The sequence below is a fragment of the Halichondria panicea genome, chromosome 14, assembly GCF_963675165.1.
Source record: "Halichondria panicea chromosome 14, odHalPani1.1, whole genome shotgun sequence".
Taxonomy (NCBI): Eukaryota; Metazoa; Porifera; class Demospongiae; order Suberitida; family Halichondriidae; genus Halichondria; species Halichondria panicea.
Window position 1 is genome coordinate 5,262,527 of NC_087390.1, and position 18,695 is coordinate 5,281,221.

General features: G+C 40.5%; 1 protein-coding gene and 1 long non-coding RNA gene across 4 annotated transcripts; one reads left to right on the plus strand and one right to left on the minus strand.

The window, feature by feature from the left end:
• Positions 1 to 406: 406 nt before the first annotated feature.
• Positions 407 to 17,119, minus strand: LOC135347793 (uncharacterized). Of its 3 annotated transcripts, XM_064545845.1 has the most exons (27): positions 16,975 to 17,119; positions 16,380 to 16,593; positions 16,247 to 16,293; positions 13,908 to 16,159; positions 13,730 to 13,810; positions 13,481 to 13,561; positions 13,281 to 13,373; positions 13,116 to 13,173; positions 12,417 to 12,607; positions 11,975 to 12,104; positions 10,078 to 10,194; positions 9,797 to 9,897; positions 9,401 to 9,475; positions 9,215 to 9,275; positions 8,838 to 9,055; positions 8,467 to 8,568; positions 7,877 to 8,182; positions 7,447 to 7,518; positions 7,194 to 7,263; positions 5,742 to 5,876; positions 5,369 to 5,490; positions 4,050 to 4,314; positions 3,215 to 3,405; positions 2,662 to 2,766; positions 2,147 to 2,396; positions 1,705 to 1,801; positions 407 to 1,410 (listed from the first exon to the last, which is right to left on the minus strand). In XM_064545845.1, exons 4-27 carry the CDS (start codon positions 15,681 to 15,683, stop codon positions 600 to 602), a joined length of 5,508 nt encoding a protein of 1,835 aa, XP_064401915.1. In that variant the 5' UTR covers positions 15,684 to 16,159; positions 16,247 to 16,293; positions 16,380 to 16,593; positions 16,975 to 17,119; the 3' UTR covers positions 407 to 599. The 3 variants fall into 3 exon arrangements, with proteins under 3 accessions (XP_064401915.1, XP_064401912.1, XP_064401913.1); XM_064545842.1 differs by lacking the exon at positions 16,247 to 16,293; XM_064545843.1 differs by having other exon boundaries at positions 16,247 to 16,593.
• Positions 17,120 to 17,328: 209 nt separating this feature from the next.
• Positions 17,329 to 18,361, plus strand: LOC135348019 (uncharacterized). The gene is made up of 2 exons (XR_010398619.1): positions 17,329 to 17,471; positions 17,529 to 18,361. It is a non-coding gene; the product is annotated as an uncharacterized LOC135348019 (long non-coding RNA).
• Positions 18,362 to 18,695: the final 334 nt, after the last annotated feature.

Consider the following 18,695-nt stretch of genomic DNA (forward strand, 5'->3'; position numbering starts at 1 on the left):
CATGCAGTAGATCTATCTATAGCAATAGCTGAAAATTAAGGCTTCACATTAATAAGCAACTTTAATTATTCCTAGCTTTGGCTAAAACAGTTTCTTCAAACAAAATGTTTTTGTTGTATAGATCTACTGCATGATTGTACATGAATACAGCACGTGTCCGTTGATACATTACAATGAATTTGGCACGTCTTTGGTACTGAATTTTTGATCATGGTACGACAAAACAATAAGAATGGAGATCAAAGTCGATTGTAGCTAGGAATTTAATTTACCAACTAACACTTGGCAACAACCAACATAATTACAATGCTGTTGACAACATAAATTACCAATATCACCGATCAGCGCCTGCATGACAATTGAATGGAACATATTCAACTGCACACCCTTCACAACTAGACTGACCGACTGTCGTTCAATCAATTATCTCATGGCACGTTGATTTATACAAATAAACAATCAAACTTACTAGGGCGTGCCACCAACATAACACACGCGTAAATTCATCTACTGTAACACTAAAAAAAAAATGTTGTGACTTATGATCGTTCTATTCTATATAAGAGACATGAATATAATAGTTTGTTTAAGAACAAGGTTCAACCCAAATCCTCTGTAACAGTAATTGCGGGTACTCTGTTGCCATTATTTTCATCGAGAGATAGCTCTCTTCCGAAGAGTGGATTCAGAACTTCAATTCCAATATTGCCGTTTCCAGTATGTCCAACATTCACATACGCAGCAACACCATTTGCCGTGCCGTTGGAACTCTCACCGGCACTACTAGGCCTGCGATGACGACTGTTGCCATGATTACGCGTCCTATGAGTAATAGAATCTCCGGCACCAATCGAAACTTCGCCATTTTCAGAAGGCCTCGATACGAGCATACTAGTTGGTCTAACTTGTGCTAAAATTTCTTGAGCTTTCTTAGAAGGATTATCCACATACAGATTCCCCCCAATACGCTTTCTCTTATCTCTTACAACATCTCTGGATAGTAACATACTTGCCGAGCGTTGGGCCACATTGGGGTTAATGCGACTGGGTGAGGGGTCAAAGGAGGTTGGAGAGATACTACGGGGAGATCTTGGACCGGGTGAAGTTTGCCCTGAGCTCCTACCGTGGTCGGATCCGGGCAAAACTGAGTGTGAGGTGGAGGCCATTTGTATGTACGTGCTCTGTCGATTTCCATTAGCATTAGGGGAGAGACGAATTTGATTTGGTGAGGTTAGGGTCATTCCCTCTGGGGCATTTTCTGGTTGGTAACACGGCCTGTCACTGTTGACAGGGAGGAAGTAAATGTACTCGGCGTTTGAACGAAGCATGTGATCAAACTTCGATTTCAATTCTGAGAAGGTAGGTCTCATGCTCGAATCTCCGTTCCAGCAGGCCAACATTATCGCATAGCTATTGGAAGAGTGATACATGGAGTAATTAAAACCAATTTATCCAGAATAAGAAGGAAACAAAACGTATACACAGAAAAATCGAAGGCATTACAGCGATGCAGGTACACATATATCTGTAGCTGCTACTGAGCTTCATGTGGATTAATTGCTGCTCTATAGATATAATACACTCTGTATATTATAATTATATAGCTCATAAATGCACTACCCCCTTCCATACACATAACACTGTCATTTAGGGGCCTCAGAGAACTTTTAACGACGGCACACATTTTCTTGATTACTAACTTACATTTCGGGAGAGCAGTTGTCTGGCTTCTCCATACGGTAGCCATTTTTCAGCAGCAAAATGAGGTCCTCGTTACTGATGGTGGGGTACGGGAACCCGCCTGTAGCAGTAACAGATAATTGGAACCATACATGTACCCAAAGTATAATTACGATGTGATAGACCTTCTTTAAAAAGGGGAAGTCTTTAATGGCATTTAGTATGCTAGGTGTATCCATGGTAACTGGGTGTCTCCAGTATAATTATGTGGCATACATAGATACATTATACATAGATACATTGTAATGTGTGGATTCTCTAGCCAAAGCTTGGTTTGAGAGATCTTAGTTTTCCATTGTTTCTATGCCCCACCATGTTTCCATAGCACCAGACAAACAAATTAAGCCTGTCTCATTACAATCACATGCACGCCTAACTACACAGCTGCAGGTACAAACAAACTCACCCATAGTTCCTATTTCCCACAGAGAGACGCCATACGACCACACATCTGAGGCACTGGTGAACTGACGAGTAAGAATAGACTCAAGGGCCATCCACTTCAACGGAACTCGCCCCCTGCTCTGCTGTACGTAAATCTCGTCCACTTCACGAGACATTCCAAAGTCGGTGATTTTGAGCACCTTGCCCTCATCTACTAGGATGTTTCGACACGCTAGATCTCTGTGGACAATATCCAAGCTAGACAGGTACTCCTGCATGTGTGTGCATACATGTATAAAATAAATGAATTTTGGTTTGGTCCACGCATATGAATGATGGTGTATTTGTATTGGGGCTCAAATGCATGCAAAGATAAATGCACACATGATAGTCTAAGAGCTAGTTGAGAGCTGCACAAATTTGCTCGGAAATTGTGCTGTTCTAAATTCAAGTTATGAGCTCAGAGCCAAGTTCGATAATGAAATCGGGCGCCAATAAATTTTATATAGAGTCAAGCTCATGGTGAAACACACTTACCATTCCAGAAGCAATCTGATAGGAGAACTTAACGAGATCCACAGTCACAATACTGCCTAGCCTTATGTATGGGTTGTCATGGTCACCAACATCTTGTCCTGCATTCTTTGGCCAGATATAGATACATATCCGATAAAAAAATTGTACCACAGCCAATTCCTTTTTTGTTCATTCAAGCACCTCTGATTGCAATTTAACATAATTAGCATTGTGATGTAATGTACAGTGTGTAGGCAGGAGCTTGTACTGTTGAATGCATGGGCTGCCACAATTTCTTATTCATTGCTAGGGTGTAATTCACAAGAGAACAATACTGTACTATACTTGGTGATAGCTTATTGAATTAACGAAGTATTTTCATATGAGGTAACATATAATTATTATAAGATGTTCTGTTTGACTAATCTACGAGCAATAAAGATAATAATTATAGCTATACCATTCCACAGATTATATAGGCAATCACTACATAGATACTCAATGTACAAACATGCACTCAACATCTTAAGCGTATAATTAATTTATAGTCTTAAAATTCACTGATAATATTTACCCTTCTCATGTCGGTCCTGAGATAGGAAAGTAGGTCTCCATACTCGACAAACTCTAAGATGAGAGAGAGAGGCTCTTGTAGAGTCACACACCCGACCATACCAATCACGTTGGGATTCTGGCCCTCAGAAATGGTCTTCATCATCTCTATCTCCGAGAGGAAGTCTTGTCTTTCGCTGCCCTGGGCTGAATCTGCAGTATTGAGAGGTATTATAATTATACACAGAATAATAATACTCACTATGTACCTGCTACATAAAATGTCTGTACATGCCTAAAATCATTTCAATGCATGCAGTCATTATAAACTTATAATTATCGTATATAGAGATTTGAGATTCTATGAAGTACATGCATGCATGGTTACTGCAGATCTTATTGTTTAGAGCTTCTTAGTACTATACTTGCCCAGTCTTACATTGTATCTGTAATTGCATAACCGTATTAATCGCATTAGGTTGAAACTGTTGGCCAACAATCAGTTAGAATGTGCACTGTGCAGTCACATCAACAAACAGAACAGGTAAATTTGAATTTGTTTGGTGGGAGAATATGCTAGGTGTATACGGACTGCACCCGTATTTTGCCATACCAAGACAAATTAAACCTACTTATCCAATAGTTGAGTGTGAACGGACACTACAAACTATTAAAGTGGTAGACATACATCAAAATTGTGTGGAAAACCTACAATTTAGACTGCATTTCTTGAGGAATAATTCGTTTATTCTAGACAAAATGTAACTCTGTTCACATGCTCAGCACACAATTGACGTGGTAGTTGTTTAATATAGTTCTCCCAACTACAATGTTGGATCCATAACTATTGTACGTACCTTTGAGCAACTTGATAGCCACAGGTACTGCAATAGCATTCCTCAAAGAAGGCTGCACTCTGGTACACCTTATCGGCCCCTTGACCACACCCTTGTACACTTCTCCGAAAGCACCCTCCCCTAAGGAGTCCTCTATGATAATCTCCGATGCTGATATTTCCCACTCGTCAATTTCAGGGAATTGGGGGTCAGTGGGTGTTTGAGTGAGCAGGTGGCGATGAGGGTCTCGACTAAACATGAGATCCATCCCAGACGGGTCGTGGAGCTGTGTGTGTGGTGTGTGTGTTTATACGTATGTATGTGTGTGCATGGAGTGATGTATTGACTAGGCGCGTGTGAATTACAATATTATAAAATTAAGCGAATGTAAGAATGTATGCATGCGAACATTTAGTGCAACCTGCAGCATGTAGTAACGCATCATAGCAACAAGGAAAATTTCTTACATAAAAAGTGCCACCTTAAAAGTACTGAAGGGTTTACTGAAGACAAAACAGGTAACAACTATACAACTATATGACTGCCAGAGAGGAAATGATGTTGATTGTTGCTATACAAACAACGCCACAATTCTGTGATAAGAATCTACGCAGAAACACTTTGTTGGTTGTACCTAAACAAGGGAGTGGTTAACCAGCTTCCAATGATATTAACTAGAAGGTGTGACATGAGAAATAATTATCTAGTGGAGTACATGCCAATGAAAACAAGACTACGTAATAATTAAATTATACAGGAACTATAATATGCAGTTGTTACAGGAAAAATACACAGCAGTGCGTGTTTAGGGTATACATATCAGCGTTAAAACTTCACGAAGACAATGCCACGTTTTTGGTTTTGAAACTTGCAGTAATCCAACCAGACTTTAGACAGGCAATAATTTTATACACACATGCATCGGATGTGTGCATGTGAGAGTCGCTGTTAATAATAATATAACTCTGACATAATAACCCTGACATAATGTATTGCACTTGAGGGCTTGCAGAGACTATACATCTAGTCAGCAGAGCTGGGTGTGTACATGCATAAACTACCCCACATGAACACCTTGCAATATCATGAGATCTGTCGTCACACCAAAAATTAGCTGACTTAATTTCTCCTGAGACTTCAATTACCCAAAACAAGGAAGTTTATATAATCCAACTAACAAAGTTCAGAGGGGTTTGTGTAGATTCAAACGGATTATTAAATGTTATAGTGCACAAATTGAATTGGCATGACACAATATTTATTAAGTAACGCTTCCACCACAAATTTTATTCGATGAGTATTGACGAGTGCATGTATGCATGAGTATGCCGGGTACTTACAATATTGAGCCTCCAGTTCCTTTTTCTCCTGCGCGCACAGTAGCAAAATAAGATGAATATGATGCAGGCACAAAGCACAACAATCACAGCAGCAAATACAGACACGCCAATCACGATCACAGCTGCAAGAAATTGACGGGTTTATTGTAGCACTGTTTGCAAACTGACCCTAAACCCACCCACGCATGCACCCATAATAATGGCACTGGAAACAGTGTACAGTGCATGGGAGTTCAGGTTCTCCTATAACGAAAAACACACTATTTAAACTGGTATATATACATGCATGCATGCATGTATGAAGACACTGTGTGTACAGTCTTGTGTACATACATGCACGTACGTACTATCACATAGATTACATTCCACTTACGATTGGTGGTGGGTTTTAAAGCTCCAGTAGAAGGCGTGTTTGGAGGGTCTGTTGTACTCTCCATGGTTGTAGGTGGGTCAGTGGGTGGGTCAGTAGTGGGTGGAGGGTCAGTGGGTAGAGGGTCTGTACAGGAGCCTGTATAATATCAGAGTATAGAATAAATGTATGGGTGCAATAGTACGTATCTACTCATGAATATACAGGTATACACAATGCATAATTTTTGCTGGAATTATACAAGTTCACAACTTTTTTCCACTCGCGTTGTATCACCTCTCAATGTGGGTGATTTTCTGTTAAGTGTTTTAATATACAGGCTCCTCCATGAGAAGCTGCTGGATGACTGACTTGAAAAGTCGTAATCACATAATTTATTGACTAGCCAAATTTTTGTTTTATATGTGGTGGCAAAAATTAATAACAAACTATGAAATTGAAAGAGCTCACTGTATAAGCTTCCACAAAGTCAGGTCATTTCTATACTGAGAGTGATCGATTGCACTTCATGATTAATATCTCAATTACAATTGTAAGGGAGGACTATACGTATAGCTATAATTATGTGGGGGACCTGATTCTAACAAATAAATAAACAATTAACGACAAAAGGCCTTGGAGATGGATAATCCAAACATCCTTCAAACGACCGATAGCCATTGCTGTCACCCCACCCTCCAACTTGTTAGTATTCAGATATTGAAAAGAAGCTATATACAAAAGTATAGTTTAATATTACTGTGCATGTGTTAATTAATAAAAGTCAAAAACGGTCATGGCTTATTCAGAGCGTGTGTGCAAGTTGCTAACTGCATTTCGTACAATCCCAACGACTAAACAGCTTCGATGCAACAGTGCTACTTCCTTGATGCACTTGTGTGAAGGCCTAACGCTAGCTCTGATAATTCTTTGATGTAGCCAAGGTACAAAGAAAAGGTGTGTTAACACTAACAAAGCAATAGACTCAACATTCATTGTGAAGAACATCAATTTCAATCTTGCAACTGCACACCTCCGAAACAACTATATTTGGAATACTATATTTGGAACAATAAGATATACTGAACACAGACTTGTGGGCGACATTACAATCAATGTGTCTGCATTTTTGACAGAGCTTTGCTCTGCATGGCATTGCCCACTTAATAATATTGGTAGGACTGGCAATACTAAATTTAATTATGACATGTACAATTAATTAAATGCTGTACGAACAGTTACAGGATTTGTATATAATTACTCGATATACTCTATCATGCAAATGAAGGTATTCAAACAACCCTGTAACTATGTTCACATAGGCAATAATTTTGACTTAAAGACCATATGAATTATAAGACAATTAATTGAACAACCCTTGTAGTTATTTGTTAAAAGAAGTTCACTTATAAGCAATAATTGTGACCTATATAAACTTAAGGTGCAAAGACCATGTATGCATGTAAGCATTCGTACCTGGTACTCCAAGATAGATCAGAGAAGGCTCACTCCATTCCCCAAACACATAATCATTGCGAGGTCTGATCTGGAGAGCAATTAAGAGAGATCGAATGATTAATTGATCATGTGACTATGTTTAAATACGAGAACTAGTACTCAGTTTGTGCAAAAAAACACTCATCAAGAAATTGCAAGCACATTAATTAGTACAATAATATTTATGACTAGTCATTTTTGGGAGAATAAGAGGGCATGCATGCAGCCTCACCTGAATGGTCAGGCAGTAAGAATCACCATCTCTGAAAAAGTTGAACTCTTTCATTGCCGAAGTCATATCACCCTGGAAACATCGTATTGGCACATAGTTATGAACATTTATTCGTGCAGTAGTCTAAACATGTATTATGATGGTGGGTGGGTACAGGGCCTTATACGTATGTGTGCATTACGTGAAATTGACACTAAACTATACTAAAGCAATCGGCAAAACCTAGGAAACCAGTTCAACTGCAGTTATACTGCAACACTCCGAGCACACACAGTACTGAAAATTATAGTTATTGTATAATACAGATAATCAATTACTGCATAGGTTGAGGAAAAATCCTATTTGCACGGAAGGAGTTAGACCAAAATACTTACTGAGTAAGTACGTGTGATGAAAGATCATCCACACTGATATAATTATAGCTACTCACTTCAATATCATGCTCACAGAAAGACGCTCCACTGTTTGACACTGGTTCCTCGTTATCTAGGAGAGCTGTCTGACTCACACACGCCGTGTAAGTAGTCAGTACTCCATTGGGGAATAATGGCGGTGTCCAACTAAAGTTTAGCGATATCTTATTAGTGCTGAGAAGATCATACGAGATAACTGTTACGTTCTGTGCTTGACTAGGGGGTGGGGAGGCAGTGTCCGTAGTACAGAAGAATTGACGGTTGGGGATAAAAGCAGAGAGGGTGTTAAAACGAACATTGGACTCGTTGAAATCGAAATACAGCTGCATTGGAGAGAATGTGCAATCTTAAAGATAGTATAATTTTATTCAGATTGATATACCAAAATATTGTAACTCACAGGTACACAGTCCAATTATACAGTTAAAGAGAAATAATTATCACTCTAGTAAGATAAAATTAATGTTGGGTTATATACCCTCAATCTTGTCAGCCATAATTGTGTGACCACATGATTAAACGTAAGTGCACTCAATGATAGGAAAGGTATACGTGCTCTGTACCAAATTTCTGCATGCCAACACTGTATATCATTACACATACGTACTTTGAACCTGAAGACAAGACCAGAATCATTCCTAGGAGAGAAGAATGATCGCCCATTATGAGGGAGGTAGTAATTAACGTCAGTGACATTAGGTCCCAGGTTCTGTGAGGGGGGATTAAGAGTATGGAATATAGGTGGTGTAACATGTCTGCACATATACTACACGAAATCCGCTTTTATTCCTGAAAAACTGAAAATAGGTCAAATACTACATAGGGTACAAATCCCATGTAGCGCCCTTGAGGGAATATACAACTGCCCTCAGTAGTACAAATCCAATACACCCTTGATATCGATGGTATAACTATTACTTGTACGACTATAATTATGTACAATGTCATGTGCATGAATTATGGACTCGATTAACTCACTGAGAGATCATAAACAGTGTTGGATAGTAAAGATTGAACGAAAATGTTGGAGTCTGCTGGTCTATATGTATCCACGGAGATGATGTATTGAGTGATAGGGTTCTCAAAGGCTATGTAGAATGGTAGTGACCAAGTGAAGTTAAAGGAGAACTTGAACTCAGTCAAGTCCCAAATCTTGTTGCACTGTATGTCATCGATAAACTGCGGCATGCTGGGAACTGCATGTGTGTGTGTTGTGTGTGTAGGGGGAGGAGTGGGGGGAGGAAGGATTAGGGTTGGAGGGAGGCAGGCACAACTGTGAGCTTTTGTGCGATACAATTAGAAACGAGATATAATACTAGTGAAATCTGTTATAAGTGTAATCAAGAAATACTTACAAAACGCTGCATTGTGATTTTCAACTATGATTTCATTCTCATCCACACCGATAGCATGAACCTAAATATGGAGAAATAACTTGATCCATGAGTTGAACTATGCTATAATTGAGCTCTCAAAATAGAACAAAATAAAATCCTGACAGTAGCGACCAATGGTAAGAATTTAGTAAAGACTGTACTCACAATAATGGTGTACACACATCCCATTACCAACAGGTCCCCCGGCTCGTCGGCCATCACCCTCACAGAGGTGCTCTCCTGCACACAATAAAGGGGATAGCAGATAAAAAGACCCTCGAAACACAGAATTAAATACTTATCTAGACGAAGGACGTGATTCAGCTCACAAACAATTCCTAAGTAGAACATAATTATACGTAAACCCGGGGCACAAAACGACATTTTCAAATTCTATTGCACTCGATTGTGATTCGTGAAATGATGCTATAATTATAATTATTATAGCTGTCATGAATTATTCATTTGGCCAACACTTTTCATGCATTGGTTTCATAAGCTACTTTAATGCTAAATATAGCCCAAGTGATGTAGACAACAAATAGCAGAACTACTACGCACATTAAGAGCCAGTCTTCTGGTCCAAACTCTTTCTCCACACTCGCTTCCCTGGTCGGGATTTTTGTACACATCCACCATATAGCCGTCCAAGTGGAGCTGACCTGACAGAAAAAAACCACGAATTGAAAAATAATGTGAAGGTTATTCGAACTTAGAACTTATAGGACCCATGCATGCATGCAAGAAATATCAAGATGTATATACTTCTAAAACTGAAACATTTGTAAAACACATATTTTTTTAGAATGTCAGCTGAGTACTATTACTCAGCATGCTCTTACTGGTTGGGTGTTGCCAAGAGATAGTCCATATCACATGACCAAAGTAGCCGACTCTTGTATCATCTTCCTCACTTACCACCCTGATGTTTGTGACTGGATTGGGCCTCCTCGTAGGGTCTGCAGGGGGAGTGTATACGAGACAGAGCTGGGGGGGGCATGAATCAATGGGATAGTAAGTTCAATTGCGGATAAAAAATCCAAGTTTTTAAATGCAAGAGGCTCAGCAGTGGGTCAAGTATTGTTGAAGCCAGGCCGTAAAACTTAAAAAACTTGAGGGATAGTAAGTTCAATTTCGGATAAAAAATCCCAGTTTTTAAACAAGAGGCCTAACAGTGGGTCAAGTATTGTAGCAGGCCGTAAAACTTGAAATGCATGATCTCTAACAGTAGGATAGCTCAGCCTCACAAAGGAAGTCATCAAGGTGATCAACCTGACGCACTATTGAGGTCATATGTAGTGAACAAGAGTCACAGCTGCATGGGGAGCATGAGTCAATGGAAGAGTATATATTAAGTAGGTGTTAGTTCCGTCAAAATGGACAGGACCATGCAAGCATGGATCAGGTGGGTGTATCCACACAAGTTATGGTTGTTATGGTTAATGCTTGAAGTCTGTGATGAGCTGATAAGATGAAAGAGAGAGGCATCTAACGGATCTAACAGAAGGATAGCGCCCAGACAGAAAGGATTTAACAGCTATGGTTCATACATCCTTGGACACACAATCCCATGTTGGTGTGATCAAAAATGATCAACTTGACATACATGAAATATTTAAGGTCACTGTAATGACATGATTAGTGTACGTTATTATAGCGATTATTGAAAGATAAACATTCAATTTCCGTGATAGTTTACAAAATAGGAGACATACGTACATTTATACACTCCTCTAATCTAATCATAGGTGTACACTATATACGATAAGGATAGTTAGCGCTACACTAAACACCTCCGTACTCACCAAGCTGGTTTGTTCAAACACCTATATACACACGTATACAGTTTACACAACACTTACAGGCAGCGCAGCATGCATTCATATAGGTTAGCCATGCAGCACACAAACATTGGTTGGGTGTAGTCTCGCGGGCCGGTATAATTATTATCACTAATTCTCAATAATTCTCAAGGCTGTAACATGCAATTTTAACAATTCATTATTGCTTCTTACAAGCTTTGTTTTAATTGCTTGAGCAAACACAAACTACACATGCACATGACGAACAACATGACGAACAACATGTATTACTACTCTAGTGAAGTAAAGCAAGATTGAGAATCATGTAATGTATAATCTACATAATTATATCAGTGGCGTATAGGAAGGTGAGGGGCTCCAAGGGCTGGAGCCCCCCCATCTTCTATATAGGCTAGAGATGACTTATCAAGTTGCTCCATGTAGATAGCCGTACTTTTTTCATTCAAAACACTAGAGCCTCCCCCATTGAGAAATTGCTTTCTATGCCACTGTATATACATACACTACAAACTAATGACCCAGTTATCAAGGCGGCTGCATGGTTTTTATTCCCCTGAGCAGACGTCTAGTTTGTGAAGCTTCTATTGCAATGTAATTTACATACCGCAACTACATGTACTGACCATCATGCCACCCATTCATATGATGTGTTCATATCCACAGTCACATGTAAACGACAATCCATATCCGTAGCTCACACACACCCACTACCACCCACTATACACGTGTGCTATATTAACTAATACACGGCACACTCTTTTAAGCCTTTCAAAATAAACGATAAAAGGCTATTAGTAATTTATAACTGGGTAGTTACTTACATGCAGGCTTTGCGATATACATTGACATGCATGTGGTAGGATACATGCCTGCGTGTGTACTATAATTATGCTATGTACATATGTATCATCGTTACCTCCATAAATTTGTTGTATTCGAGTTGGTCCAGAGAAATCAGAGAGTCCGTTTACGCTGAGCACGGCAAATCTGACAGACACTTCTCTACAGGCAAAGTCCGCCAGGTCCAGGCTTAGTGTTGGGTCAACCTGATCAGAGTAGACACTTAATTATCTCCACAGTTATATACGTGTCACATATGGCATTTACAATTTAATTGAAGTGTGCACAAGAAAAAGCAATGGGAATTTCATGCAGTGTCAGAGTAAGTGTGTTGTTTTTGGGAAGAAAAAAAGCACACAATGACTACCTTTAAAGGAATTCTTATAAGTTACAGCCTCTTACTACCCAGCATCAAGCGTAGTTGGAGTTGAATGTTATGCCTATTTCAAATAGTAGGAATAATTGTACCCCGCTAGTAGTTGCAATAACACTGCATGCAGGTACATAAGCAGGCTCACCACCCAATGGTAGGAATAGTTGCTTGTGGTGTGATCCAGGATCTCAAATAGGAACACAACGCCGGGTGTGGTCAGAGAGGGGGAGGAGGGCACAGACCCGGATATGTTCACGCTGAATACTCCCGCTCTATCACTACCCTCGGTTTGGACTAAGGTGGGCGGGGCAATGGGGTTCAGTGGTCGATTGCACTCTAGAGAGAACATAATGACATAATAATAATGATATGGTAGGTCATGCAGTGTGTTTAAGCAAATAAAGTCACGAAAGGGATGGCTGCCTGTAATTCTTCGTATAAAACGGTGTGCCAAATTTAATTCTCATACACACTGTACATATTTGTCAACTACCGTATAGCGCGAAATTTTCAAGGCACTTATATTTCGTGGATTGGCCTCTAAAAGCATTTCGTTGCACAATGTTCGCGGAATGAAGCAAGCCACGCCTTTAAATCTTTGCACGTTATAGCAGGTAATTCTAATTAAAGAAAAATTTTCGTGGACTTAAATTTTCGTGTAGGATTGCTAACCACAAAATCCGCGAAAATTAAGCCCCTCGAAAATTTCGCGCTATACGGTATTACAATCATTGAGCAAGTGTTATCTTTTAAGACTCCGAATTATCAGTATAATTATTGCTGCCTAGATAGTACACGAAACTCTTTTTTCAAAAGCAAAAAATTTTCACTCTTGATAATATACCTGTTGATGTACAGTCTAAAGAGAGTTGGCAACCGTCATCGCAACTATTGCTTGAACTCTGAAAATGATGCAATTAAGAAATTATCAGTATGCACTAAAAAATTATAGAGAACATGTTTCCTCTACACCATTACACCTCTTTAAACACACCCCCAAGCCACTCACACAAGTGAGGGGGCAGTTCTGTCGGACCCACCACTCATCAGAATCTGGGTTGTCGCACTGAAAAGCACCACACTCGTTCTGACAATGTTCACTCTGTTAAGCAAAGTCATATCGTGAAATATGTATACTACTTTTAAGTATAATTATATTTAGTGTGATTCTCTATTCTAAAGGTATGAAACTACACAGTCTACACTCACGCAGTCGTGTCGGCAGGCGCGGTCGGGAGATGGTGGAATATCATCGTGGAGTACAAGGCACCCTCTAGTACACTCGTGAACCTGCATGCATACATGAAAATAATAAGTACAGTAGTGTGAGCCAACTCATAAACAGTGTGTGCACATAACACATACACGCACATGCCTTCTACTTTTTTTTATTATTGGACAATTTGTGTCAGTGAAAGTTGTCTGAACACAATTGAATGACAAGCATGAGTGACTCACAAACTTATGAGGGTTACAATTTTGAGGTTTCAGGGTGGAGAACGGCCAGGGTGGAAACTGATTATTCGGTACAACTTTACCCTGTGAGTGCAATCAATTGCGTAAAGTAAAGAGATTTGAGTACATAAGAATATTGTCTAGGTGTACATGTAATTAGTATAGGCAGCTGTACACTTACTCCTAAGGTGGGGTTTTGTGAAACGTCCAAAATACACTCAACATAGCACTTTCCCTCCACAACAAGCAGACTATCATCAGTGACTCTGCTGCTATACGTGGTCTCATAGTTGATGCTGGAGTAGGCAGGGACACGACATTCTGGAGGTTCTGTAGTGCCTTCAGTAGGAGCACCTGTGGTGTCGGAGTCAGCCTGAATTGATGCTATCTCTTCAGTTGTAGTGGTTGCTACAGGCCTGGTTGAAACTGGGACGCCAGTTGTGAGCAGTGCTGTCTGTGTGGTCGTTACATTTGCTTGAAGTTCTTCTGTTGTAGCGTCTGTAGGCCTAGCTGGTCTGGTAGGACCTGTGGTGACGAGGTGTTCAGTTGTAACGGGAGCTGCTTGTGTGGTTGTAGCGACTGTAGGCCTAGCTGGTCTGGTAGGAATTGTGGTAACGAGATGATCAGTTGTAACGGGAGCTGCTTGTGTGGTAGCTGTGTTTGGGTCTTCTGTTGCAGCGACTGTAGGCCTAGCTGGTCTGGTAGGAGCTGTGGTGACGAGATGATCAGTTGTAAAGGGAGCTGCTTGTGTGGTAGCTGTGTTTGGTTCTTCTGTTGCAGCGACTGTAGGCCTAGCTGGTCTGGTAGGACCGGTGGTGACGAGATGATCAGTTGTAACGGGATCTGCTTGTGTGGTAGCTGTGTTTGCCTGAATTGGTTCTTCTGTTGCAGCAACTGTAGGCCTAGCTGGTCTGGTAGGAGCTGTGGTGACGAGATGTTCAGTTGTAACGGGATCTGCTTGTGTGGTAGCTGTGTTTGCCTGAATTGGTTCTTCTGTTTCAGCGACTGTAGGCCTAGCTGGTCTGGTAGGAGCTGTGGTAACGAGATGTTCAGTTGTAACGGGAGCTGCTTGTGTGGTAGCTGTGTTTGGTTCTTCTGTTGTAGCGACTGTAGGCCTAGCTGGTCTGGTAGGACCTGTGGTAACGAGGTGTTCAGTTGTAACGGGAGCTGCTTGTGAGGTAGCTGTGTTTGGTTCTTCTGTTGTAGCGACTGTAGGCCTAGCTGGTCTGGTAGAAATTGTGGTAACAAGATGATCAGTTGTAACGGGAGCTGCTTGTGTGGTAGCTGTGTTTGCCTGAATTGGTTCTTCTGTTGTAGCGACTGTAGACCTAGCTGGTCTGGTAGGAGCTGTGGTGACGAGATGTTCAGTTGTAACGGGATCTGCTTGTGTGGTAGCTGTGTTTGCCTGAATTGGTTCTTCCGTTGCAGCGACTGTAGGCCTAGCGGGTCTGGTAGGAGCTGTGGTAACGAGATGTTCAGTTGTAACGGGAGCTGCTTGTGTGGTAGCTGTGTTTGCCTGAATTGAAGCTAGCTCTTCTGTGGTAACAGACCCAGCAGATGTATCAGCTGTTGAATCAAGTTGACCGGTAGTTGACTCGGTTTGGGGTAAAATTGTCGCAGTTTGAAATGTTGAAGGAGGTCGACTTGTAACTGTGGTAGTTTCAGTAACAGCTACTTCAGTTGTTCCACTTGACTGCACAGTGATAATTTCTTGTTCAGAATCAGTGGTTGTCTGCATATCCGCAATAGAAGTCGCAGTTGTGGGTCTGGTTTGAGCTATTGTGGTAGAGTGAGTTTCAGCTTCAGTAGTTGTGCTGGTGTAGTCTGGCATGGTAGATCCCTCTTGATCAACATCTCCACTGCCAGTGGCAGTACTGACAACAGATACTGTACAATAGACACAAATCAACAGTAGAGCGAGAGGTAATGGTAGTCTCAGAGAAACTATTTGCTTCATGGCTACTCTTGATCTTCGACTCAATGCAATGTAAAAATTTAATGGCTAGTCGTATTTTATATTTTAACTCTCTTCCCTTTGCAGTTTGTTTCCTGCTTCTTGCACCAATCTATTACACATGGCAGGAACTAAATATAGCCACAAAGCCGCCATGTGGCTTTGCTTAGAAACTTAAACACAAACAAATTTAGACAAATTTACATGCCACAGCAAACTGAACTGACAAATTGTTGCAAAAGTATGAGATGAATTTGAACATGTTCAGTGCTATCTTATAGCATTGATGAACATCTATATGTAATTGTTTTTCTTGTCGATCCATTGAGAGTCGAGAAATGCATTGTTGAAAATACTGTATAAAATAGTACTAGTTGGACAGATGTGAGCACACAATAAGCCACATTTTGTGTATTAAATCCAACAGATGTCCTCCTCAATACATTCCAAGCATCGTCCAAATCAGTCGTACTTGTATTCTGTGTGGTACGAAAAATATGCTATTATTACAGGTCAAAAATTTTTTTAATCAGGAATTGCCTGAACAGACCACTGTATATGCTTACCCCACTGTAGAGAAGCTCAGCTAACCTACCCAGCTTATTTAGTGTACCTAGCAAGTGGAATAAACCTGTAATGTTACTCATAAATTATTCCTGAACATCCAACATTAACGAGCAACAGGTTAATTAATCTCACCGTTATTTGCCACGTAATAGCGAGTTTTAAGCATTTCTAAATGTTAGCAGCAGTGGGATACAGCCATTATTACTGTGGCTGTGGACCAGGGTGTACTTCTGGTCCATTTGCAGAGAGATTGTTGAAACGAAAGAGCCGGAAATTGAATTGGACTCAGACAGCGAAGACCAGTGACAGTGATAAGGAGAATATAGAGACAAAAGTCATCACTGGCCTGGAGTAAAAGACAAATTGATAGATATGCAAACATGACTGAACATTTAACCATAGATCATGTTTTAACTGTGCTCTTTGTATTGTTTACACACTATTAATTTTATGATATATTCACATGTAGTGCCATCTACAAACGTCAACAGACAAATTGTTGCAAAGAGAATACACTTACAAAACTCTGCATACACTTAGCTTAATAACATTGGAACAGACTTATATAGTTAGAAGTTGTGTCCCACCCGCAACAGACTAGCTACTCCATGTAAAATCCCAAAATCATGTTTACAGGAATGGCAATTTTGGCTACATTACTCAACAAAACTTGCTTCAACTTGAAGTATACTCCTACATATACTACAAAACCAACTTATGTACTTACCTTCTGAGCTTTGAACAGTGGTCTGGGTCTATGCTACACAGTAGTCTCGATTTCCAGCCTCTATGCAAGAGTCTGGTGAACTTCACTATCACCACTTGTGTCAGGCCCTAAGTGCCGCGGTTAGATAACCTAGTAGTGATAATTGGGTGTTAACCAAATAGTGTAGGTGTAGTGGTGGGTGTTACCCACTGTGTGGTGAAATTCATGCAATCACTGAATGGGTACAGGTGTGGCCAAAAATCAGTGTGGAACATTTAGTTTATGACTTTCAAGATTTAGTACATAATTATAGTGCAAGACTATGGAAAGACACATGAAGATGCAAGACGTGATAATTGAGAGTGCTAGAGCAATTGGGATCCATTATTTAAAGCCAGAGCAAATGAAAGCAATGTATTCAATCATTGGAGGAAAGGACACATTTGTGTCACTGCCAACCGGCTATGGAAAGTCAGTAATCTTTGCTGCATTACCTATGGCCTTTGACCAATTGAAAGGTGAACTAAAATTGCTGTATGAGTGTACCTATATATACGCCTTTTTCTGTTTTGCAGGAACATCTGGAAGCATTGTACTTTGTATTAGTCCTCTCACTTCGCTGATGATGGATCAACAAAAAAAGTATGCAGCTGGAGGATTGACAGTGGAATACGTTGGAGAAGCTCAGACAGACCGTAGTGCTATTAACAGAGTACTGAAAGGAGAAGCTCAGTTGGTGTTCATCTCCCCAGAGAGCATATTAGCGAAGGGTATTTTTCGAAATATGCTTCTGTCACCACCGTATATAAAGAATCTCGTTGCAGTAGTAGTTGATGAAGCCCATTGTGTTAAAACCTGGGGAGATGATTTTCGAGTCGCGAGATTGGAGATTTAAGGAGCCTCATTCCAGACAATGTCGGTGTTCACGCACTTACTGCTACCTCTACAACAGAAACATTTTACATTGTCAGTAGAAGGTTATGTATAGACGATCCTACTTTAATTGCCTCCCCTCCTTTCCGAGACAATATTTCTTATGGTTCTTATTTTAATGGTTGCTGCTGACACGTACACCGGTGGAATGGTTGCTGCTGACACTGGTGGAATGGTTGGTACTGAAACAGATAATGGAATGGGTGGTGTGGGGGGTTCCTGCATAACTCTACTTCTTTTTGGCGGTGGTGGTTAAGTTATCTTCTGCATGTCTTGAAAGCAGACCATTTATTAGCTCTGTTGCTTCCTTCTTTACCTTGCATAGCTTTTCTTGTTGAGCATGGACATTCTTCAGTTGTTTCTCGCACTGGTGACACAATATACTGTCACTAGCACTAGTTTCAGGGATGCAATGCAGAGGTACTGGAAGGAGCTGCACAAGTACTTCTCTTGCTTCAGAACAGCTATGACCATTGAGCTTCTTTCGCCTTCGGTTGTCCAGAGACTCATTCGCACACAAACAGCAGTAGAGGCCCATATCTAGCTATTTTTTCGTGATGCAATAGCTTACGTAACAGTTTACACAACAGGCCACAACGGCCCACAAGGCACTTGACAAGAGGTTTCACACCCCAAGAAAATCTTGGGGTGTCTGCACGAACTGTTCATTGCAAGTTCACCCGACCATAATTATAAGAAGTATGGGAGGGAGTGGCCAGACTATAGGGTGACCGAGCAACAAATATCGTGGGGGGGGGGGGCCGCTCTAAGTGGCTGATACACAGTCGAACAGCAACTCCACATGCTAT

What these genes read in the sequence shown, in the direction of transcription:
- LOC135347793 (XM_064545842.1), bottom strand. Translation starts at nt 15,683, where the DNA reads ATGAAGCAAATAGTTTCTCTGAGACTACCATTACCTCTCGCTCTACTG. An exon ending in CCAGAAGACTGGCTCTTAAT is followed by an intron (nt 9,476 to 9,796) that starts GTGCGTAGTAGT and finishes TATTGTGTGCAG; the next exon opens with GAGAGCACCTCTGTGAGGGT. An exon ending in GTCTTGTCTTCAGGTTCAAA is followed by an intron (nt 8,183 to 8,466) that starts GTACGTATGTGT and finishes TCTCCAATGCAG; the next exon opens with CTGTATTTCGATTTCAACGA.